Consider the following 25619-nt stretch of genomic DNA (forward strand, 5'->3'; position numbering starts at 1 on the left):
CCTCCTGTCGAGGGCCAGGGCATTGGAAGCAGTAATTCATTTCCCTAAGTCTTCTATACGTAAGTCAGGGATAAATTAGTAAAACCCATTTGCTATTTTTTTACTTTGGCATCTTAAGTTTAGCTTCTGAATCGACATATGATCCTTTATCTTTATTTCCCACCTATAATTAAAGGCTCACTTGTGAGAATGAGCACGAATGGGCCTTAAGGTCTAGAAAGTATGGTCTTTTTTGAATTTTGTTTTTATCATTTTTTATACTTACTGCATAAACATTATCACAGCAGTAAAGGATAGGGAAAGAGAACAGATAAATAACTTTCAGCCCCAGCACAGTAACATAGGCATTTTTAAAAATTTTGCATACCAGCTGGTTTATTTGTTTTTCAATTACCATTTACATTCAGTATTATTTTGTAATAGTTTCAGGTGCACAGCATAGTGGTCATAGCCACTATTTTTTTTTTTTAATACTCTTTTCCAGCTTTTATCTGAAATACATATTTTTTGTTATCATTGTGCACTTGGCAAAAATTTAGTCCTTTTTTTTTCAGTTTTCATTATGTTGAAAACATTAAAAAATGCATATAGGTACCCATGTACTTTATAGTGGCTGTTTAATACTGCATAGAACTGTGAAGTCATAATTTGCTTACTATTTCCCCTTGCATGAACAAAAAAATAGGTGGTTTTCCAATATAAGCATTTCATTGAATGTCTTTGTATATGTGATTTCCCTTTCTTCTGAATTATTTCCTTAATGTAAACTCCCTGGGTTGGAATCCAGAGGGCATGGACGTTATTATGGCTCTTGGTACATACTACCAAATTCTTTCCAAGAGGAGTTACATCATCTCAGACTGTAGAGGGCGCTGTCTCCACCATGTCCACACTGGGTGGTACTTTTTTTTTTTTTAATATATTTTATTGATTTCTTACAGAGAGGAAGGGAGAGAGATAGAGAGTCAGAAACATCGATGAGAGAGAAATATCGATCAGCTGCCTCCTGCACACCCCCTACTGGAGATGTGCCCGCAACCAAGGTACATGCCCTTGACCGGAATCGAACCTGGGACCTTTCAGTCCACAGGCCGACGCTCTATCCACTGAGCCAAACCAGTCAGAGCGGGTGGTACTTTTTTAAAATTCCATGAGATTTTTTTTAAATGAGATAAAATTTGCATAGTATAAAATTTACCCTTTTAAATTGCGCAATTCAGTTTTTAGTGTATTCACAAGTAGTAATGCAGTTATCACTACTATATAATTCTAAAACATTTTTATCACCCCAAAAAGAAACATCTGTTTGCAGTAACTCCCCATTCTCCTTCCCTCTGGCCCCTGGCAACCACTAATACCCTTTCTGTCTCTTTGGGTTTACCTATTCTAGATAGTTTATTTAAATGGCATCTGACAATATGTGGTCTTTTGTGACTGGTCTTTCACCTGGCATGATGCCTTTAAGGTTCATTGGTGTGGCAGCATGTATCAATGCATCACTCCTTTTTATGGCTGAATAATAGTCCATTGTATGGATGGATCACATTTTGTTTAATGGACATTTGGTTTGTTTCTAGGTGGTTCATCTTTTAACTTTAAATTTGTGAGGTGAATATCTCCAGGTAATAAACCTGGAAAATGCTAATTCTATTTTTTCTTGTGCGAATTAGCTTTTTTATTGCTTTGGCCCATTTTTGTACTGGAATTTAGGTTTTCCCTATCCATTTGAGCAAGAAGACCTTCATATCATAGAGAAATTAACCACTGTTGTATTTTATGCAAAAAGTTACACAAATTATTGTTTAAATTTTCTTTTTAATGTGAGTGGTGGTTTTTATTTTGGGATGGAAGTTTTGTAAATGTTTCACATTTCCATGCAGTTGAATTTTGATCTTTTGTTATTTTGTTTCAAACATTAGAAACATGTCTCCACAGATATAATTAAAAATTTTAATTTTGTTTTCTACTGACTTTAATCCTTGTTAAATGTGTAGCTTTTATTTTTTTATTATTATTTTTTTAATATATTTTATTGATTTTTTACAGAGAGGAAGGGAGAGGGATAGAGAGTTAGAAACATCAATGAGAGAGAAATATCGATCAGCTGCCTCCTGCACACTCCCCACTGGGGATGTGCTCGTAACCAAGGTAAATGCCCTTGACCGGAATCGAACCTGGGACCCTTGAGTCCGCAGGCCGATGCTCTATCCACTGAGCCAAACCGGTTAGGGCAAATGTGTAGCTTTTAAATCTGTGTTAATTTGATATGTGATATAAGAGGTAGATGAAAATTAAATATTTTCTCAATTGCTAACCAGTCATCTCAAAAGCATTTATTAAAAATTCCTTTCCTTCCTCACTATTTGCATGCTGTACCCTATAAATATTTTTCTCCTTTTTCAGATCTTTTTTTTAATATGCTGACTCATTTGGGGAGTATTGTTACTATCTGGCTTGTGAGGGAAATGAGTAATTTAGGTTAGTTTGAAATTTTGAAATATTAGGATGTTAGAGCTCATTTATGTTTCTTCCAGATGGTCTCTATCATGCTTCCCTTTTCACTTTCCTCATACCTGGAAGAGACTAAAGGGGCAGACATTCTGACAGCAAGCCAGCTCTTCCTCTGGGAGTCCCATAAACTTCCACCTCCCCAATCATTGGCTTCAGAATTTGGGGACAGTTTGCATCTATGTCATTTTATTATTTGGTTCCTTTAATGTGATTCTTTTTTAAAAATACGTTGTTTTTTTTATTGATTTCAGAGAGGAAGGGAGAGGGAGAGAAAGAAACATCAATGATGAGAGAGAATCATTGATTGGCTGCCTCCTGCCCATCCCCTACTGGGGATCAAGTCTGCTACCTGGGCATGTGCCCTTGACCGGAATTGAACCCGGGACCCTTCAGTCCGGAGGCTGACGCTCTATCCACTGAGCTAAACCAGCTAGGGCTGATGTGATTCTTTAAGCATACAACTAATCAGGGTCTAACCTCCAACCTGAGAGTTTTAATTTATTTAAATTCACTACATCTGTACGTCAACTTTTATCTAACAGAAATATGTGTCCCTTATTTTTTTTAAGGTTGGGGGAAAATTCTCTTTAAAATTGGAGGCTGTCAGAAATAATGGATTCTATTCATGTCTCGTGGACGATGTTCTAGGCAGCCCATGGGCGACTTCGGTACACGTTGCTTAGTGTCTGTACACAAATGTCATTTGCCTTATTTAAAATATGAAGCATTTCTCAAAAACTGCTGTAGATAACTTAGGAATTGAGCACTTTACCTTAGCCTTGGCTTGTTTTTCTCCTACAGCCTGACTGGCAGCCCTATTTACCGCAGAATGGAGACAACATCGAAGTGGCTTTCTCTTACTCTTCGGTGTTATGGCCTTGGTCAGGCTACCTGGCCATTTCCATTTCTGTCACCAAGAAAGCGGCGTCCTGGGAAGGCATTGCGCAGGGGCACGTCATGATCACCGTAGCTTCCCCAGCAGAGGTGGAAGTAAGTGCGTGCAGAGAGGGGCTTGTGTTTCTTAACCTTTCACCTTCGCCTGCCAGGAAGGGGGCGCAGGCTCGGTGCCGATGGGCTCAGATTGGAAGCACAGTTGGTGTGATTAGGCTTGAAGGCCATGATCAGTGATTCCAGAGCCTGTACCGCAGCGCTCAATAATGAGTGATGGTGCCTTCAATTCTGTTGCTGGGCAACAGCAGATAGGACTATTTCATGCCAAATTTCAAGCTCAGAATGATTATAGAAAATGTGTGTTCTCTGAAAGGGAATATAGGGTTAATCCTGTGTAGCTTCAGAAACAAGGTGATTTAAATTTTAAGTCTCAAACTCAAGGTCTTGAATTAATTGTGATACATGAAGGTTCCTTTCTACATTTGTTATTAGAAATTCTTGTATTCAAATTGTTAGGGTTAAAATGATAAATAGAATCTACTTGTTAAATAAACCCCCAAACCTGAAAGTTTCTTCTGAGCAAAAGGGGCACTTTAAATTTATTTTTTTCAGTCAAAAAATGGTGCAGAACAAACTTCAACAGTGAAGCTCCCAATTAAGGTGAAGATAATTCCTGCTCCTCCTCGAAGCAAGAGAGTTCTCTGGGACCAGTACCACAACCTCCGCTATCCGCCCGGCTACTTCCCCAGGGATAATCTGAGAATGAAGAATGACCCTTTGGACTGGTAAGCAGCCACCAGACGCGACCCTCATCACCCCCCAGCCCTTCCCCAGCAGGACTAGAGGTCGCTGTCCCTGCGGGAAGCAGACGTCACTCCTCTGAGCCTGACTTCCTTGACCCTCAGACTTTAGGGCATCCTGTGAATCTCCCTTCAGACCTGCACAGCTGTGCAGTAAAAAACCTTGAACTCATCCTTAATTGCTCTCTTCCCCTTCTGTTGAATCATTCAGCAAATCCTGTTAGTCCTCTTTCCAGACATGCCCTGGCTCCTGCCCTGTCTGGCCGCCACCTCTGCTCCCACTCTTGTTCAGGTCATCCTCTCGCCTGGACACCATCCATCACCTCCTGAGGAGTGACTGCTACCATTCTTGCTCCCTTAAATCCCACTCAGCAGCCCTGGTCACCTAAAAACATAAATTCTATCACGGTTTGCTTAAAACTCCCATAGCTGCCTATTCATACTTCTTCAGGTGCCAGACTTCCTGATGTGTCCTCCTCAGGCCTCCAGGCCGTGCTCCCTCACAGCCCCTCCGGGATAGCTGGGCTGACCCTGAAAATGGTGAGCAACAATGATTGAAAGATTTGAGGAAGACACTTACAAGGTATCAGAGCATAGCCAGAGGCCTGCACGAGCTCCGAGTGACTTTGAGTTCCATGTATTCTTCTAAATTCTTCCCAACTATGCCAGGCTGGTTCTTCCTTGAACCCTGCCCACTGTGCTAACTGTTGGGAACTTAGTTCAAGTTCCTTCTTTACCTCTGCTTGCCAAGTGTCAGAGAGACAGGTCAAGTCCCAGTGCGGGGCAGACAGAGAAGCCATGAGAAGTTGTGAGTGTATAAGAATGAGTCTTTATTGCAGGAGCCAATGGCCACATAGCCATCAGACAAGACAGTCCTCATAGCAAAGTCTATGCAAAAGGCAGCCGGACACCAGCTGATTGATACATATCTTTTCTATAAAGTAGCATCACTCTGTGTACCCACAGCTAGCATCTGAGCAGCCGCATGATGCCCTAGACTCCACTGCCTTGCATCGTAGCAGTACCTAAGCTCTCTGGCTCAGCAGCTTCCGTCTCCCCTGCCCAGCTGCTCTCTGTAGCAGACTTCTTCACATACTCCAGCCAACTAGCTGGTCGGTAACCTACTTTTACACTATTTAGACAAAGAAGGCTTCATGCAAATAGTTACATTAATCATATGGCTACTGAAGGGCACAGTGTACCATGTGTCCTTGCACCTGCTCATGGTATCTTGGCCTGATTAGGATTCTCAGTCTCAGAGCCCTTCAACATCCCATTTAGGCACACGCCCAGAGCAGCCTTTGGCCATTCTGGTGTATTGATAACAAGGCCTCTGTGCGCCCATTGGCCTGACAATCCGGGGATCTGGCATAGTTCCCACATAAGGTCAGTGCTGCTCTTTATAAAGATGTCTCTGGAAGGTAGATTGGAGGGGCTCAGACCAGAGGCAAGTAGAAAGAAATGAGGAGAAGTTGATAGACCAGGGCAATGGCCTTGGGCCTGGAGAGGAACACATGGGTTCCGCCCTGCTGAAGAGGCTGTGAGGAGGGAGGGTGGGAGGTAGAATGACCCTGGGTGTTTCTTGGGGCATTTGGGTAGGCAGCTGACGGAGTACACAGTAGGAAAATGAGCACATTGAGGAGGATGAAGGATGGAAAGGTAAGCAGTAGTAGTGATGTAAGATTAACTGTTTGTCACCGTCTTTTCATTTGCCCTGTGTGGCGTGGCCCAGCATGTCTGCGTTCCCATGCCGAATTTGTCAAATGCTGGTGGTTGCTGACCATTCACATGTATGCCACAGCTAAAGTGATACCTCAGTGCATTTCTTTTTAAATATATTTTTATTAATTTCAGAGAGGAAGGGAGAGGGAGAGAGAGTTAGGAACATCAGTGATGAGAGAGAAACGTCATTGATCAGCTGCCTCCTACACATCCCCCAGAGGGGATCAAGCCCCCAACCTGGGCACGTGCCCTGACTGGGAATCGAACCAGCGGCCTCTTGGTTCCTGGGTTGATGCTCAACCTCTGCGCTACGCCGGCTGGGCAGTGCATTTCTTCTTGTTGTTTTATCCCTTTATGCCTGTGCCTTGAGCACGATTTCCTATTACTTCTGCTGGGGATGGAGCTGTGCTCCTGCAGAGGCGACGGGGTTCAGGAATTAACCTGTGGCTACCTTTATGACAGGGAGAGAGTGATCATTTTAGTGCTGGGGCTTGCTGTTTTTCAGGAATGGCGACCACATCCACACCAATTTCAGGGACATGTACCAACACTTGAGAAGCATGGGCTACTTTGTTGAAGTCCTCGGCTCCCCCTTCACGTGCTTTGACGCTAACCAATATGGTGAGCAACAACGGGGTGCTTAGCCAGGTGTTCTTTCCTCTCTGTGGGGTGTTTGTGAAACGTTTGAAAGGCAAATTATGGTTTCAATGAGAGGCCAGCAAAGGGAGCATGTGTGGGGTCTCCTGGTCCCAGTGGAGGCACCAAGCAGAGCGGTGCACATTCCTACTTAGTGGTGATGGTGGTCACGTTCAGCTAAAATGCGATGCTGTCAGAATGCACTTTTATTATTTTATTTATTTTTTAATTAAAAGAAGCTCTAGCACTGTATTTGGCTTCCTCTGCAGTAAGGGAAATACCTTTGTGTTGGACGTCACAGATGAAACAGAGGCCACTGCTAGCTGGTGTCTGTGTACCGCAGGGCCATGATCCTTTCTTTTTCGCCCTCTTCCAAAGTGGTTCGGGGCTGCAAACCAAAATGTTAGAAGCCAGTAACTTGCGGCATGGATGCCAGTAAACTACTGTGTTTCTGAAACAGTGACATCCTGTCGTCCAGAGGTGAAATTTCTTAGAGCTTGGCATTTTGTCCCTCAGGAACTTTGCTCATGGTGGACAGTGAAGAGGAGTACTTCCCCGAGGAGGTTGCCAAACTGCGGCGGGACGTGGACAATGGCCTTTCGATCATTGTCTTCAGTGATTGGTACAACACGTCTGTTATGAGAAAAGTCAAGTTTTATGATGAAAACACGAGGTACTGATAGGAGTTGTATTTGGATAAGAAATTTTACTTTTGGGGAATTAAGTTCTACTTAGCAAATACTTAAAGTGCCTTTTGGCCCATTCGTGGTCTTTTCAGATGTCAGAGGCAGGTTCAGACAGTTGGTTAGAGAAAGCTTTCTCTTCACATAGTAGCAATGTTCCTGAAAGCTGCTTGTAAAGTCAGTAAAATGCTCATTGATTCCAGGTACTAATTTAAAGGCTTCGTTGTTCCTTGTTGATCATAGATACTTGAGCTTTAAATTTCTGTTTAGTTCTTTTCCATTCTTCTATTGCTCTGGTACTGAATCTGTACGAATTTAAATGCACCAAAGCACCTATTATTTTAAAACACCTTGTAAGTTAGTTATTAATCAAAGATTCCCAAAGTATTATGAATATGTCATTCCTGTAATAAAGTTTGAATTTTTTTTTTCTTCAGTCTGTGATGAACTTAATAAGCTTCTCATCTCTTTTCCTTCACAAACCCCTCGAGGTCTGGGCTTTATGTGCAGTGCCTTTATGTCATGTGGACTGCATTTTATGAAGTAAATGTCCTCTGCACACTGGCTGGAGCATTTATGTAATAGTATTGCTCACACCCAGCATAGTTTCAGCTGCAGCCTCATGGGGCTGGGCTGGATCTGGCAAGTTCAGTTTTGTTGTGAGGAGAGTAAGTGTGTACAGTGTTTCAGTTCCTTCCTTCTTGGCGCCTCCTTGTCCTTTCACAGGCAGTGGTGGATGCCGGACACTGGGGGAGCCAACATCCCAGCTCTGAATGAACTTCTGTCTGTCTGGAATATGGGGTTCAGCGATGGCCTGTACGAAGGGGATTTTACCCTGGCGAGCCATGACAGTAAGGTTCTGTGTTTGTATTTTCATAGGGCATATTATTCTAGGAGAGCCTACGTTTCGGAGAGGTGGTGTGATTCCTGAAGCAGGGAGGCTCTGTGGAGAGAATGCTTAAGTGTCTTCCCAGAGGACATCTGGAAAGCAGGGTGTTAGCTACTCTAGTTCTGCCCAAATGTTCAACATGAAAATATTTTATGCAAGCATCTCTAGTTTTAGTGCCACCTTTAAGGTGCTCTATATCCTGTATTTTCCCAAATAGGGAATACCTCATAGGTTCCTGATTATTTATACGATTCTGTTTATGACATAACTTTGCAAATCTCATGTAAGACATTTCCCCATAGATTAGTTTTGGGAGCTAGTTTCTAGAACATTATCTTTTTTTTTTTTTAACGTTTTTTATTTATTTCAGAGAGAAGGAGAGATAGAAACATCAGTGTTGAGAGAGAATCATTGATCGGATGCCTCCTGCATGCACCCCACTGGGGATCAAGCCCACAACCTAGGCACATGCCCTGACCAGGAATCAAACCTTGACCTCCTGGTTCATGGGTCAATGCTCAACCACTAAGTACACCAGCTGGGCTAGAACAATATGTTGAGCACTATGGTTACTGTTCTGCTCATCCTGACTTAGTTGTTTCAAGTCTATGACAACTCTGACTTCTGAAATCTATTCAGAAACTTTATATTAATAGTATTTTGTTTTTCAGTTCAATTTTAAGGTCATTCCTTTTAGTTTAAGTATGACCAGGCAATAATAGCCGCTCCTCTCCTAAGATTAAAAACAATTTTAGAAAACATATAATGTCTAAAGAATGCATTTTAGGTAAATGAATAGCTGTTGATAAAATGTTCCATGTTTCTATGTTCTCATAACTTTGAACAACTGTTTTCTAGTGTATTATGCATCAGGGTGCAGCATCGCTAAATTTCCAGAAGATGGCATAGTGATAACACACACTTTTAAAGACCAAGGTAAGGAATGCTGTTCACATGCTCTTTGGTTTCCTTCTTTCTCTTTTTATTTTAATTAATAGTTTTATTGCATATAACTTAAACCTTTTAAAGTGTGCAATTCAGTGATTTTTAGTGTATTCACACAGTTGTGCATTCATCACCACTATCTACTTCCAGAATATTTTCATCACCCCGAAGAGAAATCCACATACCCATTAGCAGTTTTGTTTTGTTTTTATAATTTATTATTTTGTGTGGTAACTACTTTAAGCAAGACTTCTGGGTAGTGGCTCTGGGAGATGCAAAGATATAAAATAGCCTCTTGCTGATTATTTGGATATATGTGTATACTGACCACTACAAAATAAATTGAATTTCCCTTAGGAGAGGGGCTGTTGAATATTTGTAGATATTCTTTAAAACTACCTTTAAAGTTGCTTAAAATTTGTGTTACAATTTATAAAGTGTTCTGTTCCCATGATTGCCAGATTACTGAAATTTAGAAAAATGTTGACCATGTTTGATGTTTTTAACTGTGTGAAGGTAAAGAATATTAATTGCAGGGTCTTCTCTTACAATTCCCTTAAGAATTTGAAGGAGAAAAAGGTCTTCCTTTTCAGTTTTGTTTGTTTGTTTGTTTGTTTGTTTGTTTTCCTGAACCCAGAAAAAGGTAAATGCTCATGTATATTAGCTACACTGTGCCAGGCCCCATTTTATGTGCTTCTCATGTTTTATTTTTTTCCAACAACTCATATGCACTATCATTAAAACTCACTTTTCAGGCGAGAACAGGCAGGGTAAATGCATCTAAGGCCACAGTGAGAGTTAAATGGCAGAGACTCAGGATGTGAACACATTCTGGCTCCTGAGAATACATGATTCACAGTAACTGCCCTCTGAAATAATTCCAATATTATCATACTAGACCCCCACCCAATTTTCTGAACACCAGTTGTGACCCATTTATTATTCTCATAGCATCCAGTTTTATGTGCAGAATGACATATGTTCATGTCCACAAAAGCTATTAGGTGGTATCTTCACTCTTAATGGAGTTGTGTTAGAATTACCGATATACTGTTATCTAGAAGTTACTAGAATAATCACAACATCTCCACAAACTTTAAAACTACATCCCCCTCCTAAGTCTCAGTTAATATAAATAAGTTCTTATTATGATACCATTGTTTCTGATCTTTTCCCCTCCAAGACCTAGGAATTATAATTTTATGTGCCTTAGGCATAAAGCAGCTCTGGCCACCGACACAAACATCAAGCAAGGATGAACTAAGGACTGTACGTCTGCTTTGCCCCTGATTGATGTAAGAGCAACACCATCAATCAGGTGTCTCCTTGCCCATTGCGGGGGGTGGGGGGGTGTTCAGTTTTTTTTCTTTAATTGTAGCCAGGCATCACTGAAGAAGGCAAATGCTGCAGTTCCCCTCGCTGTAGTATCTGAGACACTGTGTTAGTGCCCTGAGCATACCTGGGGAGCAGAGAGGAGCCAGAACAACCTGGACTGCCTTGATCTTCCCAAAGGTGGGAAGCCATCCACTTGCCCTGGTGTAGGGCAGTCTTCCTGCAGCCCCACGCTCCCGTCTCTCTCACCTCGGCCAAGAGTTTGAGACTCTTCTGTGCCCAACAGGACAGGCTTCTGGAAATTTACACGAAGGATTCATTTTCTTATGCAAGTTGATATTTTTTTAAATTCCAGAATGGAAAACCCCTTCATTGTAAAGTTTGCCATTTTCTGTAATTGGAAGTTAGAAACAGTTTCATTAGTTGAAAATGATGAGAAGGCAGGGAGTATTTCTCATCTTATTTGCAACTGCAAGGTAAAGTTCATTTTTGTATTACCTGGAAGGGCTTTTTCCCTTCATCCAGGCAAGGTCAATCAATAGGTCTGTGTTCATAGGGTTATATTTTAACTTTAAGCACATAAATAATCATGTCTCCCAGTCACTTGGCACAATTTATCATGGGTTAGTGATTCTTTCTGAAATCAGCTTCTCACAGAGCCATGTCATTTCTGGTAGGGGTCAAACAGGGGTGACAGCAGTGGTCTTTTGGCCGCTGCTAGTGCCTTGTTTTGTTGGGAGAGGAATCAAAAGTAGATTTAAGGGTATGTACTTCATTTTGGGGTTCTGGTGGCCTGAAAATAAAAATTACCTTGAAATTCTTTTTAAGGGGATTTTTATCTTCACACAGGCTTTAAGCTGAGTGATCTTTTGGACACAAAAGAAATTTGAATATCTGGGTTATGCTGGATCACAAAGGATCTTATTGTGAGAAACAAACTGTGTGAAAACCAGAGGCCACACAGTAGGCACCCCCCGTCTCATCTGTTGTATTGTGCTGTCTCCCTCTCCACCAAGAACACCTTGCTGTCTCCCACTCAGTTCCTAGTGGAATTACACATAGAGCAGGAAATGCTGCGCTTTTATAGCCACAGACATTTTCAATGTTACCAACATGGTAAATACTGGCTTTTGATGAAGATGTGCGTCATCTAGTGCTAGGGAACGTGTTTGCTTCAGGGCTAGAGACTCCTAGATTATGCGATGATGTCACTGTCAGTTGCTGCCTGTGGCATTTTATGCATTTTTGACTTTTTGATTCATTAAACATTGTAAATTGTGCCATCTGTTTGGCACAAACGGAGATAAGAAGGCTCTGCTCTAGAACATTTGTATTTATGGATTAATATAACAAATATCTTAAATCTAAATTTAAAATATTGTGGGCATATATTTTTTAATTAGTTATGTTTGTCCTAGCTTTCAATAGTAAGACATGAAACTGGATATCAGTATCTGACAATGTCTGTAGATGTATCTATAACCGCCTGGCCAGCTGCCCCGAGTGGATGTGGTCCAAGGACATAAGCCTTTCGGCATGATAAGACAGGACGAAAGTTTGTGCTTTTAATATAAAAAGGGAAAAGTGAAACCTTTCAAATTGCAAATACTATTACCACCATTTCAAGTGAAAATGAAAGAGGATGGATATGGATATATAGGGTATCCCCAAAAATGTATACACACTTTGAATAATTATTAATTCCAATGTTTGTTTCTTTTCAGATTTAGCTCATTGGAATTAATAATTATTCAAAAATGTGTATACATTTTTGGGGACATCCTGCATATATACACATATAAGTGAATTTTGCTAAAACCCAAATTAGTGGCACTTGAGGCCTTGTTTTTCTATGCTGTAAGTTCGCACTGCTGTGATTGAAGAGTGGGTTTTGCAGTGATTTCTTTGTCACATGTCAAGTTAAATGGCAACTGGAAAACAATTTATTCCTCAATACATTTTTTCATTGCTGTTTTTGTTGTGTTGTTTCAGGATTGGAGGTTTTAAAACAGGAAACAGCAGTTGTTGAAAACGTCCCCATTTTGGGGCTTTATCAGATTCCAGTTGAGGGCGGAGGCCGGATTGTCTTGTACGGAGACTCCAATTGCTTAGATGACAGTCACCGACAGAAGGGTGAGATTTGGTGGTGTGGCTGAAAAGTAGATTGTGCTTCATGACTTTGACATTCAAATCCTTTCTCTCCTTTGTCCCTGGAAAAGCACGGATGAGATGCTGCTAAATTAACAGAAACCTACTCATGAGAGCCGGGTGCAGTTGGGGAAGTTCCTGCTGCTTTGATTGCTTGGACTATTTTAATAAGTATATAAGTCTGGGTGCATTTAATAAGCAAAATGACATTCATTTACTGCCTCCACTGCCTTCCCCTCCATGTCCATGGTCCTGGGTCCAGCAGGTGCCAAGACCACTGAGTTCAGTGGAGAGACCCTTTGTTGGCTTACCTGGTCTGCCCTGCCGGCTCCCCCTCTGGGGTCTGTACGTTAATGGCACTGCCATGCAGGTGCCCCTCTCCGATCGGACCCACTTTTCCTGGAGGGCCAGCACTTGGTTCTCCTCGAGACCAGGTCATTTTGGCTGTTATGCGTCTTCACCAGTGAGGAGCATTGGGTTCATTAGTGGGGATGGGGTTTGAGGGCAGAGAGGCAGGGAATAATCCTTAGTGACCCTCCTCTTTTTCAGCATCTCTCTATGCATCCTCCAAATTTGGGGGTTTCGAGCTTGAACACAGTTTATTTTTCTCTTTTTGTAAAGGAGGAAGTGAAATGGTGACTATGTTATATCTTTTTGCCTGGTGGGATGGTGACAAAACCGGGGTTAAAGCCTAATTTTCTAACTGAAGAACTGGGCGGAGGTGCGGGCGAGGAGTTACACTGTCACACTGGTGAGCAGTGAGCAGGCTTAGCCGGGAGGAATGAGGCCACGAGGGCATGAAGTTGGAGTTGTATGGTGCACTTCTACTCTGACTTAAAATTGAAGTTGACTAAATTCTTAGCATTTTATGTAAATCCTTAGAATCAGATTGGTCTTGTTAAAATCAAAAGTGAAGATTAGAGTCACAGTTAAAAGAAGATTAATGTTTTATTTCCACAGAGATCTTTTCTAAGACCTGAAATCTCCTAGTATGACTCTTCATTAAAATTTGCAGTGCCTGGGAGAACTGTCCTGGTCTTTAAACTTCAGAAGGGAGCGTAGAGGGCCCTCGGGGCTTTGCTCACTCCACCAGAAGCGCTGGCAGTGGGAGAAGGGCTTCCTGGGTGGGTCATCTCAGGAGTCTCGTCTGGTCAGGCTGGTGTTGATGGGATTTGGAGTGGTTGCTGTGGGGAGTTCGGTGTGGAAGTGGTGATCCCAGGAATAGCAACAGCGGTATCTCAGTCTCCGGATAGAAAGAGGCCATCCACATGGCTCTGGGATGGAAGTATGGGTCACAGCCCAGCACCTAGACTCCCTGTGGTATCTCCCAGGATCACTGAGCATTTTCTGCTTTTAAACTTGGTGGTTTGGGCCCACTGACTCAGAGTGCAGTCTCTAAACTCACGTCCCTGTGGTCCCGGCTCTGCCCTCACAATCAGGGTCCTTCCCCAGGACAGCCTTCAGGCATTGACAGAAGTTTCAGCACCTTACTCCCCTCTCTTCTTGCCTGGAGCCCAAACTCTGGGTGGTTCTTCTCTTAGTAGGTGTCAGGTGGTCTCGCCATCCCTGAATGAGCTGTGTTCTGCCTGGTCGTGAGGGGCCCGGAGCCCAGTGGTGCTCTAATAGTTTGTCCAGCCAGTGCCCATTGTTGCTGCCCTGCCTGAGCCCTGGGGCAGGCGTGAAGCCCACGGCCAGGTCATGTTTCTTGCTGTCCCCTGTGGCTGGCGCTGACCATGGAGAATGCACGTTTCTCAAGTATAGGGTTTATTCTGATCTAATCTTCTCCCCTCTCGTTCCCTACCCCCTCATTTTGAGGGCTTTTATTTTCCTGTAGAAATTCATTTTTAAAAAATCTAATTCCTAAGCAGCATGCTTGTTGAACCCACAGACTGCTTTTGGCTCCTGGATGCGCTCCTTCAGTACACGTCGTATGGGGTGACACCTCCCAGCCTCAGTCATTCTGGGAACCGGCAGCGCCCTCCCAGCGGGGTGGGCTCGACCCCTCCAGAGAGGATGGAAGGTGAGTGGGCTGACAGGTGCTCGGTGTGGGGGGATTGGGTGAAGCTTGGCTCAGGCTGTTTCAGCAAATAGTCATGCCTGCCAGAAAATGGAGCCAGTCAGGGGTGCCTCTGGTTGTTTTTCTTAGCAACTGTGGACAGAATAGGGGCCAGTGGCTCTAACCTGGGGACAGCGTCATTTTCCTGTGAACTGAATGGCCATGGACTGAGGGCCTCAGGTGCCATGTGCTTTCCCATGCTCACTCCTAGGTCCTCACAGTGCTCCAAGTGGATGTTTATCATCCCACTCTTGCAGACCAAGATCCTGGCTCCTCCCCAGGGAGGAACAGCCAACGTTTTTTTTGTTGTTTTGTTTTGTTTTTTATTGATTTCAGAGAGGAAGGGAGGAGAGAGAGAGAGAGAGAGAGAGAGAGAGAGAGAGAGAGAGAGAGAGAGAATATCCAATGATGAGAGAGAATCATTGATCGGCTGCCTCCTACACGCCCCACACTGGGGATCGAGCCCACAACCCAGGCCTGTGTCCTAACCAGGAATCAAACTGTGACCTCCTGGTTCATAGGTTGACGGTCAACCACTGAGCCACGCCAGTCGGGCTACAGCCAGTGTTTTTGAGCTCTCACCAGGTAGCAGGCACCGGGCCTGGGGTGCTTTACAGATTCCCTCACTGGGTCCTCTCAGAACCCTGTGAAAATAGATAGTATTCTTTCCAGTTCACCAATGAAGAAACAGGAGCTGAGGGAATTCAAGTAACTGCTCGAGGCCACCAGTGGTTATGCAGTGGAGCCTGAAGAGAAGGTTCTGTGGGACCTGCGGCCTCGCCCGCGTGGTGTACAGCAGGCAGGGCTGATCTGCATGCTCTCATGGCCCGAATGTTGTGATCCTCGCAGCGCTGTCCACAGAAGTGCAGTGTGAGCCACAGGCGTAATTCTGAATTTCCCAGTGGCCACATTAAAAAGGTAAAAGGAAACAGGTGAAATTCACTTTAATAAAATACTTTAGCCTAGTACACCACAGTATTATGTAAATATGTAACACCCCATTTCAGTTGCTCAATAGCCATATATAGCCAGTAGCTACAGTATTGGACAGCACAGATAAAAGTAGTTCTGAACTTTGAAGATGCAGATTTTTTTGGCCTGAAAATTAAATACTTCAAAAGGGAAAGAATTTCCTATGAAGAGTATCTGTAAGTTAGATTCCTCAAGTTTGCCTGGTACATGTAATTACAGTCAGTAAGGTTGCTCAGCCACTGCAAGCCTACCGCGTGGCCACTTTAAAGGGAACGGCTGTTCTGTTTACTCCCCTTCAGCAATGAGCACACATCACCGGTGGCCCAGTCAGGTCTTACTTCTGAAGCACCTGGAAGACAGGTTAACAGAGCACCCAGTGGGCACGTTGGCAGGAAAGCAGACAGATAAGTAATGAAGCTTCATTTTTCCCCTGGCACTTTCATAACATCGATCGGTTCCTGCTGTCGGTTGACGCTGCCCAGGGAACCACCTGCACCGGTATTCCAAGGTCCTGGAGGCCCGTTTGGGGGGCCCGGAGCCTCGGGCTCTGCCCGCCTGCCCACACCTGTCGTGGGCCAAGCCACAGCCTTTAAATGAGACGGCTCCCAGGTTAGTGTCTTCCTGTGCTTTTCCACCCCTTCTGCAGCGTTTGTGATTCATCACCTTTATTAAAATAAGAGAATGGAATTTTACTGGCATTTTTGTCAAATCTTCTAGCTTGTTGCTTTGTGGTGGTTATTTAAATTAGTGACCTTTAGAATTGTGCTCTCTGGTGGTATTCTGCATAAAGAAGTACTTTGGGTAATTAGCATTTCCTTAGGTTTGGTTGATTCTTGCTCTAAAAGCTGTGATCCAATAGTGATTTTTTTTTTAAAATATATTTTATTGATTCTTTACAGAGAGGAAGGGAGAGGGATAGAGAGTTAGAAACATCGATGAGAGAGAAACATCGATCAGCTGCCTCCTGCACATCTCCTACTGGAGATGTGCCCGCAACCCAGGTACATGCCCTTGACCGGAATCGAACCTGGGACCTTTCAGTCCACAAGCCGACGCTCTATCCACTGAGCCAAACCGGTTTCGGCGATCCAATAGTGATTTAACTTGAACAGAAGCTCTGGGTTTGGGGTCCAGGGGTTGAGTCCTCCTTTTTTGCAATGTTGATTCTGAAATACAGACGGGTCCTTTCTTTTGTCATGCCCAAGGGGCTGGGACTGCTAGGGGTAGATCCGGTCCTTGGTTGTAGCTTGGCTGAATGTGCGTCTGTGCCTTTCTCCTGTGCCTGGTACAGGTGACCTCCTACCACAACAGGGTCATGTGGGTACACTTCTGTGTGTGATGCACAGACATTGATCTGCCTGCTTCTCTATCTTACTATCGAACTTGACCTTCTAATTTGCATCATTTCTTTTCGGAAGCCAGTTTGAGTTATCCATGGACAGTATCCTGCTCTGTCAAGGAGAACGGGGATTTTCCTGACTGAGGATCCTGGCACAGTGAAAAGGGGGCCCATGTCCCGGGCACAGGACATGGGGTAGTCTCCCCCTCCCTCTCCTTTGAGTGGTGCTGTGAGAAACCGCCTTCCCCTGACAGGCAGCACACCGCACGCACATTGGCGGCTGGAGCTCCCCTACAGCCTTCAGGCAGCTTCTCCCTCTAGGGAGGCTTCTGCCTTCTCTCACCCACCAGGCTGCCCACTTTGCTTGGATCTCAGTGTATACAGATGTCAGTGTGGCTAGGGGGCATGTGGCAGGGGACAGAGGACCACCATCTGTGCTCCAAGCTACCAAAAGGAGGAGGCCTGCACAAGGCCTCGGAGCCGCCTCTGCTCTCCTGCTGTCAGGAGCAGCAGCACTGGGTTCAGCACTCACTGACCATCTGTCCTTGTTAAACATGCTCCATAGAAAACAGTGGCATGATAGCATCATCACCTTGTGTTCCCATCAGCAGTTTTCCTTCTGAAGCTGTAATTACTGAGTACTTTTCCATTTTAGTTAGCACCCCGTCATTTAAAATATTCTGAAAAGATTCCATTTTTACATGTCATCTATTTATAACGCACCATTATCTAGCTTTCTGACCAGACTTTAATTCCAGCTGTGATCAGCAATTCATCCTCATTGGACAGTCGTTGTCGGCTAAAGTTCCCAACACCCAGTTATTCTTCATGATGCTGGTCAGGGCTCTGAGAAACGGTTAACAACACCCTTGGTCTCTGCCCGTCCATCAACGCCAACCTGGCCCATCAAGGGTGCCGATAATGTGCAGCTCCTAGAATGTGGTTTTCACCATCGCGCTCAGGAATTCCTTCCACACACACTCACAAGGCTTCACCTTTAGCTCACATTTCACGTCTTGTTGAATATTAGTCTCAGTCCTCAGAGACCTAGACCTGCATTGAGTCTCTGAAGAGAGGTGGATAATGTCAGACAGCCGCCCAGAGCCCTGGGAAGGCCCAGGGTCCATCGTCAGTGCCGAGTGCCCGTTTCAGGTCCGTCTCTGAAACATATGCTCTTTTTCTCAGTGTCTTTGCTGAGCATAGGGGTTCTTAGAGCAGTGACATGAGTGTCACACCCACTGGGAACTCCCTGCATCAGAACACTGTAAAATTCTCAATGGTACCGTCATGTACTGTTACCACAGTTGCATAACTATAAAGTGCCATCACCAGATAATTAAATTCCAGAACAGGATGTCACCTATGAGAATTAAAATACAGTCCCATATATATTCAGCTACAGAGTCATAAAGCTTAAATGTCATTGATTCTATAATTTAACACTGTCAGTTTAATTTTCAGACTCATAGAGCCTGAAGTGAAAAGTTAAATCACACAACGTAGAAAGGTTGTAATACTCATTGGCATTTTCCAGGCAGCCGCCCAGGAGGAAGTACACGATAGTAGTTTATCTCTTTCCTATACAGAAATCCTCTCCACAGACCTAGTGTCTGCAGCTTCCTGCTGACCTCACCTTGATTGCTGATAGAACTGAACATCTTTGCTTTTACTTGGCCGAAGTAAGGGAATGAATAAGAAGCAGAAAAGCAGGAATTCATAATTCGCGAGCATATTGAATTCTGTCCCTCACATTGGCCAGAACAGTCGTCACATTTTTCTGTTTGCACTCTTTGCTCTTACATCTGGGTGTCCTCCCCAGCTCTCCACTGCTCTTGGCAGCATGTCGGCCTCTCTGTTCTTCAGGTCTAAGTTGTATTGGCCTGAACACGTCCTTCTGATCTCAGAATTAATAGTAGCGCTGCGGTAACGAATCCAACACATTTCACAGCCCGTGTTTCCTTCCCTCACTGTCCTCCAGGGGCCAGGCAGGTGCTCTCCCCATTCGCCTCTCTCAACTCCTGGGTTCCTGTGTCTGCCTTACTCTCCCTCCTGATGATGGCGCCCTTGAAAGGAGAGACAGTCTGGCTCCAGCACCAGTGTAGCCACCTTTGCTGTTGGTTTGCATTCACTTGAAAATAGCTCCCGCCTCCAGTGTCTCTGGCAGAGACCCCCAGGTGCCTGTAGTCCTGCCTGTGGCCACAAAGCCCTGGTTGAGCTCCTGCCGCCTGCAAGCACCTTTCAGAGGTTAACATGGTGCTTCCCCTCCCAGTGCTCTGAATTCCCCAGGCTGCAGTGTTATAAACCCAGCAGAAACGCTCCCTGCTCAGATATGAAAACCTCATGGGTGTGGACTTGATCTTGACATTTCTGTCTCAACCTGGAAGTTGTCACTACAGCTGTTACGCAGTTGCATTGAGGTTGATGTAGATGGACATCATTTCAAATTTCTCTTTAAATAATTTTCTGTTTCTTAGGTATTGGGTAAGCTTCCTGGGGGAGTACAGTTGCTTATTTTTATTTTGTTTTAATCCATTTTCCTGAAGTAATCTTTGGAAACATCAGAAGCTACTCTCCATTGACCTGGACAAAGTGGTATTACCCAACTTTCGATCGAATCGCCCTCAAGTGAGGCCCTTGTCTCCCGGAGAAAGTGGTGCCTGGGACATTCCTGGAGGTCAGTTCTCAGGTGCTTCCTTACTGTGCTAAGTCACACTGCAATGGTTCAAAGGCTCTTCCTCCCCGCGGTGGGCTGGATGGCTCCCATCTTTGCCTTCTTGAAAGCTCTGGTGGTATGAATCAGGAAGGCCATAAGCAGGCCTAAGAGCACCACACTGTCCTCTCTCTCGGAAAACTCGACCGTGGATTTTCGGATTTGAATTTCTTTTATTACACTTCTTTTAATACACTTCAGTATTACACTTTAAATTTTTCCAACAGAGTAACTTGCAGATTCTTATTTAAGTTCTACAAACAAAATATACCGCAGGAGATGCCTGTCATCAGCTGTTTTTTTGTCTAAGCCAGCAGCTATAGCCACCCTGGCCCCTGAGCCCTCAGCCCAGAGGTCTCCACCAATTCTCTGCCCTACCCCACCTGGGTCAGACCTCACTGGGTCTGATCTGATTTTGTCCCCTCACCCTAAGTGACATCTAGTGTACCCACTACAGAGAATGGCTTTGGCCTGACTGGCCTGACTGGTCTGTCTGGGACAGGTTCTCCCTTACCTGGGACAGTTGGTACCAAGTCACTCAGCAGTGAGCAGGCGGCACTCTCACTCTGGAAAGGGTTTACATCTCCCAAGCGGGGTTTCTTCTGGTTCCATAATTGGCCAGAAATTCTGGGGATCTGAAAGGGGCACCACAGCCCATTCAGTTCAACCCTGGGAGCTTTGTGTGGTGATGCCAAGCCTCCGAGGGCCTTGCCTGCAGGTCCTGGGATGCACAGAAGACAGTCATTTTGAACCCCAGCATTCCTGAGTTACAGAGTCATTCTGACTGTAAAGCAAGGGTTCTCCAGTGGCCACTCTTAGTTTCTGACCACGTGTCCCATCTGTGCAAGGCTTTCCCAGGAGGCTGGGGCACAGCCAGCCATTCTTAACTTCCTGCCTGGCCTCCTCTCTCTTCCTTCCACTCAGCTAGGAAGGAAGCACCCTCTCTCCTCCCCAGCATCCATACTTATCCATCTTCTGTTGTTTTTGAACAAAAAGCAGCTTTGGGCAACCCTACTGTAGGGTGCCTATGACAGGAGAAAGGCCAGTCCTGGTCTCTGTCTGAGGTGAGCACAGACCTCACTGTACCCGCCCCGCCCCCGGACATAGGCATGCACACGCACACCCACACCCACACTTAGAAGCTGCCAATCTGAGAACGCACCTGCAGGTTGCTTTGATTCATTCTCTGTTAATGCCCTGGGTTACTTTAGCTAAGGTTTAAAAATTATGTTTGCCCTGCAAGCCCAGCTAATGAAATTAGTTAGCATTTGTTCCTGATGAGCCTGCCTCTCGTGGGAGAAGAGGTTGTGGTGTTACTGATCATTCACTGCTGTCCCCTTGCAGGGATCATGCCTGGCCGCTACAACCAGGAGGTGGGCCAGACCATTCCCGTCTTTGCCTTCCTGGGAGCCATGGTGGTCCTGGCTTTCTTTGTGGTACAAATCAACAAGGCCAAAAGCAGGCCGAAGCGGAGGAAACCCAGGGTGAAGCGCCCACAGCTCATGCAGCAGGTTCACCCACCAAAGACCCCGTCTGTGTGATGACGTCAGACTACTGACTGTGAGAGCCAGAGAGAGCCTTTCCTGGCAGTCTTGGTGGGCAGGCGGAGCTGGGACGTTTCTCGAGGGGCTGCCTGCTTACAGGGCCTTAGTCTTGGCTGCAAGGGTCCGAGAGGCTGTTCTACACAGGCTTCCCCTTGTGATGCCGGAGGCTCGTGTACCTCTCCGTGTGTCCCAGGCCAGGGTCCCTCAGGACGGGGACTTCATCCAGCCGCTGCACCAAAGACTTGGAAGACATCAAAGGCGGGCCGGGGTCTCCAGCCCGAGAGGGAGGATATACTGTTAGACAACGACACAACTCTGACCAAGCTAAGATATGCGCATTATGGCTATTTTCTATATTTATTGTTGGGAAAAAGTCACTTTAAAGACTTGTGCTATTTGGAAACAAAGCTATTTTTTTTGCCAATGGAATGCAGTTTTTTACTATTCCATCATGAGGAATAACAGATTCCGTGAGCTCCTTTTTGATGAAAGGACAGACTGAGATTTGAAGGCAATTGCACAGATCTGTGAAACATAGACCTTCGCTTTATTTTTATAAGTCTCAACTGCCATCATGTTTTGTAATTTGGGGTCTTGATTTCACCATTGTCGGTGAAGAAAATTTTCAATAAATATGCATTACCTGTATGAAGCTAAAAGGGATTGTGTCACGGGCTCTGTTTTCTCCTGTCCCATTTCTCTTGGATGATAGCCTGGAATGGGTTCTATATTAGCCTGTTAATTTTTGTTGAATGTAACTCATGTACTATAAAAGTCTCCCTTTTAAAGGAGTTTTTACAGTTCAGTAGTTTTTAGTATATCCACAAGGTCATGCAACCATCACCCCCACTATTCTAGAATATTTTCATCACTCCCAAAAAAAACCCTGTTAGCAGTCAACCTCTATTCCCTCCCCCAAAGCCCATGGCAACCACTAATTTGCTGTCTATGGACTTGCCTGTTCTGAACATTGCATATAAATGGAACCATACAACATATAGCTTTTGTGACTGGCTTCTTTCACTTAGCATGTTTTCAAGACTCATGAGAGCAAGTCAATACATTGTTCCTTTTCATGGCAGAATAATATTCCATTGAATGGATAGACCTCGTTTTGTTTATCCATTTCTCAGCTGATGGACATTTGAGTTGTTTCCACTTCTTGGCTATTGTGAGGAACACTTTCTCTGAGTATTTGTGTACAAGTTTTTGTGTGGACGTAAGTTTTCATTTTTGTTAGGTAGATGGAGTAAAATCATGTAGCTCCTATGTCTGTGTTTCTGAGGAATTGCCGAACTCTCTGTTTCCAAAGCGGCTGCCTCTTTTTACATTTTCACCAGAGTGGGTGAAGGTTCCAGTTTCTCCACATCCTCACCAACACTTGTCACTGTCCAACTTTTTTATTCTAGCCATCCTGGTGTGTGAGGTGGTATCTCATTGTGGTTTTGATTGGCATTTTTCTAAAGACTAATGATATTGAGCATCTTTTCATGTGCTTCCTGGCCATTTGCATATCTTCTTTGGAGAAATGTCTATTCAGAGCCTTTGCCCATTCTTTTATTGGGCTGCTCTTTTATTAGTGACTTGTAAGAGTTCTGTATATTTTCTAGATACAAGTCTCTTACCAAAGACACATGACTGCAGATCTTTTCTCTCATTCTGTCTGTTTTGTTCACTTTCCTGATGGTATCATTTGAGGCATAAAATTTTTTTCATTTTGATAAAGTCCATTTTATCAACTAGGTGTCATTTCTAAGAAACCAGTCTAAGGCAACCTGTTTTTAATCCCTGCCTGACCAGTCTGTGTGTCGACTGGCTGAACATCAGCCTTCCCATCACAGGTGGGGACAGATGGACTGGAAAGGAGGTGGTAGAGGCCATGTGGGATCAGGGTGCTGTTGAGATTCTGGGGGAAAAAGGCCCAGGGATGAGGGAGCAACCATTCAGGCTCAGCTCCTGTGATGGGTTCTCCTTAGCAGGTCATGTTGGTGACCTTGCACTTTTAAGTGCACTCTGTGGCTGCTGTTGGTTTGAGGCTTTGGAGAAATTGCCGAGGGCCCCACAAAGCTTTCCCATCCCAAGCACCCTGAAGACTACAGCGTGCTGCCCTTAGAGATGGGCTGCGGATCTGAGTGTCACTCCCACATGTCAAAACAAGGGCTTGCACGCTATTTGCTACGGAGCCTCTGGTCCCCCTGCCTACCCTCCACAGCCAGGGTCACAGCCCTTCCTTGTCCCACCGGGGAGTGAGGACATGGCCCCAGTGTAAAGCAGTAGGTCGCAGGGCTGGTACAGGCTGGAGCGCCAGGCCCTGTCTCAAGGACAGCACGTCTTGAGTTTCCTGGAGAAGCCTGAAATCTGTGAAACCTCCCGTTTTAATGTTGGCAAATGATAAATTAGAGAAAGTTTTGTGTAAACTAGGCAAAGCTTCTCCATCTCTGTTGTACAGTTATCCAAACACCAGAGCGGGGTGACTGTGGACTGAAGTTCTAGTCCCCATGCAGCACTGAGTTGGTAGTCCCTGCTGGCTGCAGCCTCCGGCTCACCAGTCTCTCTCGAACTTGGATGCCTCACCTCCAAATGATGGTGCTTGGACCCGGGGTGCCCCCTGTTCCTGCCCGAGGTGTATGTCTACATGTGTCACTTGCCTTCGGGACTGGCTCTCCTGCCTCCCCCCTTCCCTGAGCTGAGGCCGCTCACTGCCCTACTTGCTCACAGCAGAGACGGGTCCTGCTCTTTAGATGAGGTGGTCCTGTCAAACCCCAGGAGTGAGCACACTCATGGCGTATTTGTCTCGGTGCATATTTGTAGGGCCATGTAGTTGGAACAGGTGAGGACAGGTCAGGACAAGCACAGACTCCCAGGCAGTAAGGCTAAGTCAAGAACAGAAGAGAGTTGTTACGATACCAAGATTTTTAGGGACCTGTGGTTACTGCAGCTCCAAGAAGGGAACCTGCACGAGGGATAATCTCACAGGGTGAAGTTCAGTGGCAACACGTAAAGGCTGGTTGGTCTTTGAGAAAAGAGCAGCTCTGTGCAGTCCTGAAGCCCTGGGGCAAAGGAAGGGGTGCCTGGGACGGGCAGCAGTGTGATGTGTAACAAAACGAAGGCGGCTCCTGCCCTGTCCGGCACTGCTAGGAGCTGGGAGCCAGACTCACTGCGCTGCGTGCAGTACACGTACGCCAACACGGGCGAGGAGGCATCACTGGCGCCATTCACAGAGGAAGCGACAGCTGGTATCAGTACCTTCCAGAATCCACAGTGAGCAGTGCAGGCAGGACTGGCACAGAGCCTGAGTGCCCACCTCTGTCCCTCCGGCTGGCATCTGCATGACGTCCGTGTCTGCCTCATTTTAGGGACAGTGACATTGGGAGGATGGCTGGACAGGGGGTCTTGGGACAGAGTAGAGTCATGGGAGCACTGCCCAAGGAGAAAGGCCTTGTCAGGAGGTTGCCATGGGATACCTGGCCCACCTGGGAGGAGTGTTCTAGAGAGGATGTTACCGTGCGGGCACAGGTGTTGACTGCGGCTCTGGCCCTGGGTCCAGTTCCAGCCCGGCCACTTCCTGCTCGTGGGCCTTCACTGATCAGGCCCTGTGCCACGCTACAGCCACGTGCTGGCACACCAGCGCTCAGTTATGTCAGCCCCTGTCAATGGTAGATCTTGGTGACAGATGTACTTGAAGGCTGTGGGCCTGGGCCACGCCACCTCTCTGCTTCAGGGAACCTTTTCTTCTGGCGTGTACTCTCATTGTCCTAGTGAACAATTGTATCTTAAACACACACAAAAAAACGACCAACCCATAGCAATCATAGATAGGCCGTGGGGGCCCTGGGCACCAAGAGGGGCCAGGTGTGAGGTTGGGCCCCAGGACTCACCACTAACCACTCTCTCCCTGGAAAGTTAGGAGGGGCTCTGACTGCAGGAGCTTGAAGGTGCTGCACCCCCTCAGCCCCACCCAGTGCCGGGGACACGCAGGTCTGAGACCTTCCCTGTACGTGCACTTGTCCATCTTGTGCTCTTACAGGAACAAGCCCTGTGCACGAGGAGCCTGAGGGGGCGGGAATGGTCCCTGCCATGGGTGAACCTGCCCAGCAACCATTTGCACTGCGTCTGCTCACCTGTCAGATGGACCAGTTTAAAAACATTATGCTAAGTCCAAGGAGCCAGACACAAAAGACCACACAGTGTGTGAGCCCATCTATGAGGACAGGCATACCTGTGGTTGCTTAGGGCTGGGGGAGGGGGTGACGAGGAGAATAGCTACGGGTATGGGGTTTCCTCTGGGAAAGATGATGTTTTGGAACTGGATAGTGGTGGTGGTTGCACAACATTGCAAATGTACTGAATGCTACTGAATGTCCATTTTAAAATGGTGAATTTTATGTTCCACGGATTTTGCCACCAAGTTTTCCCAGGGGATTCTGTGAACCAACAAGAT

At 45.4% G+C, this 25619-nt stretch overlaps 1 protein-coding gene and 1 pseudogene across 7 annotated transcripts in view; one reads left to right on the top strand and one right to left on the bottom strand.

Annotated features, from left to right (window-relative positions):
- MBTPS1 (membrane bound transcription factor peptidase, site 1) overlaps positions 1-21837 on the top strand; it is a 57514-nt gene extending 35677 nt beyond the window's left edge. The window contains exons 13-23 of one of the 7 annotated variants that reach the window (XR_004973725.1): positions 3313-3501; positions 4015-4187; positions 6430-6545; positions 7077-7233; positions 7970-8094; positions 8991-9068; positions 12402-12542; positions 14446-14577; positions 15463-15531; positions 15885-16194; positions 19468-19490. Coding sequence is in view for 3 of the 7 variants with exons in the window: in XM_036346992.1 (XP_036202885.1) it covers positions 3313-3501; positions 4015-4187; positions 6430-6545; positions 7077-7233; positions 7970-8094; positions 8991-9068; positions 12402-12542; positions 14446-14577; positions 16068-16194; positions 19468-19598; positions 20979-21175 (1566 nt within the window). In the remaining 4 variants the exon portion in view is untranslated. Of the gene's footprint in view, positions 1-3312; positions 3502-4014; positions 4188-6429; positions 6546-7076; positions 7234-7969; positions 8095-8990; positions 9069-12401; positions 12543-14445; positions 14578-15285; positions 15532-15884; positions 16195-19467; positions 19599-20978 lie in introns of those variants that run through there. The other 6 variants (XM_036346992.1, XR_004973724.1, XR_004973726.1 and 3 more) reach the window with 6 other exon arrangements.
- On the bottom strand, positions 10278-10421 carry LOC118674877 (annotated as a pseudogene).
- Positions 21838-25619: the final 3782 nt, after the last annotated feature.

This window comes from Myotis myotis, unplaced genomic scaffold, assembly GCF_014108235.1.
Source record: "Myotis myotis isolate mMyoMyo1 unplaced genomic scaffold, mMyoMyo1.p scaffold_m19_p_19, whole genome shotgun sequence".
Classification (NCBI taxonomy): Eukaryota; Metazoa; Chordata; class Mammalia; order Chiroptera; family Vespertilionidae; genus Myotis; species Myotis myotis.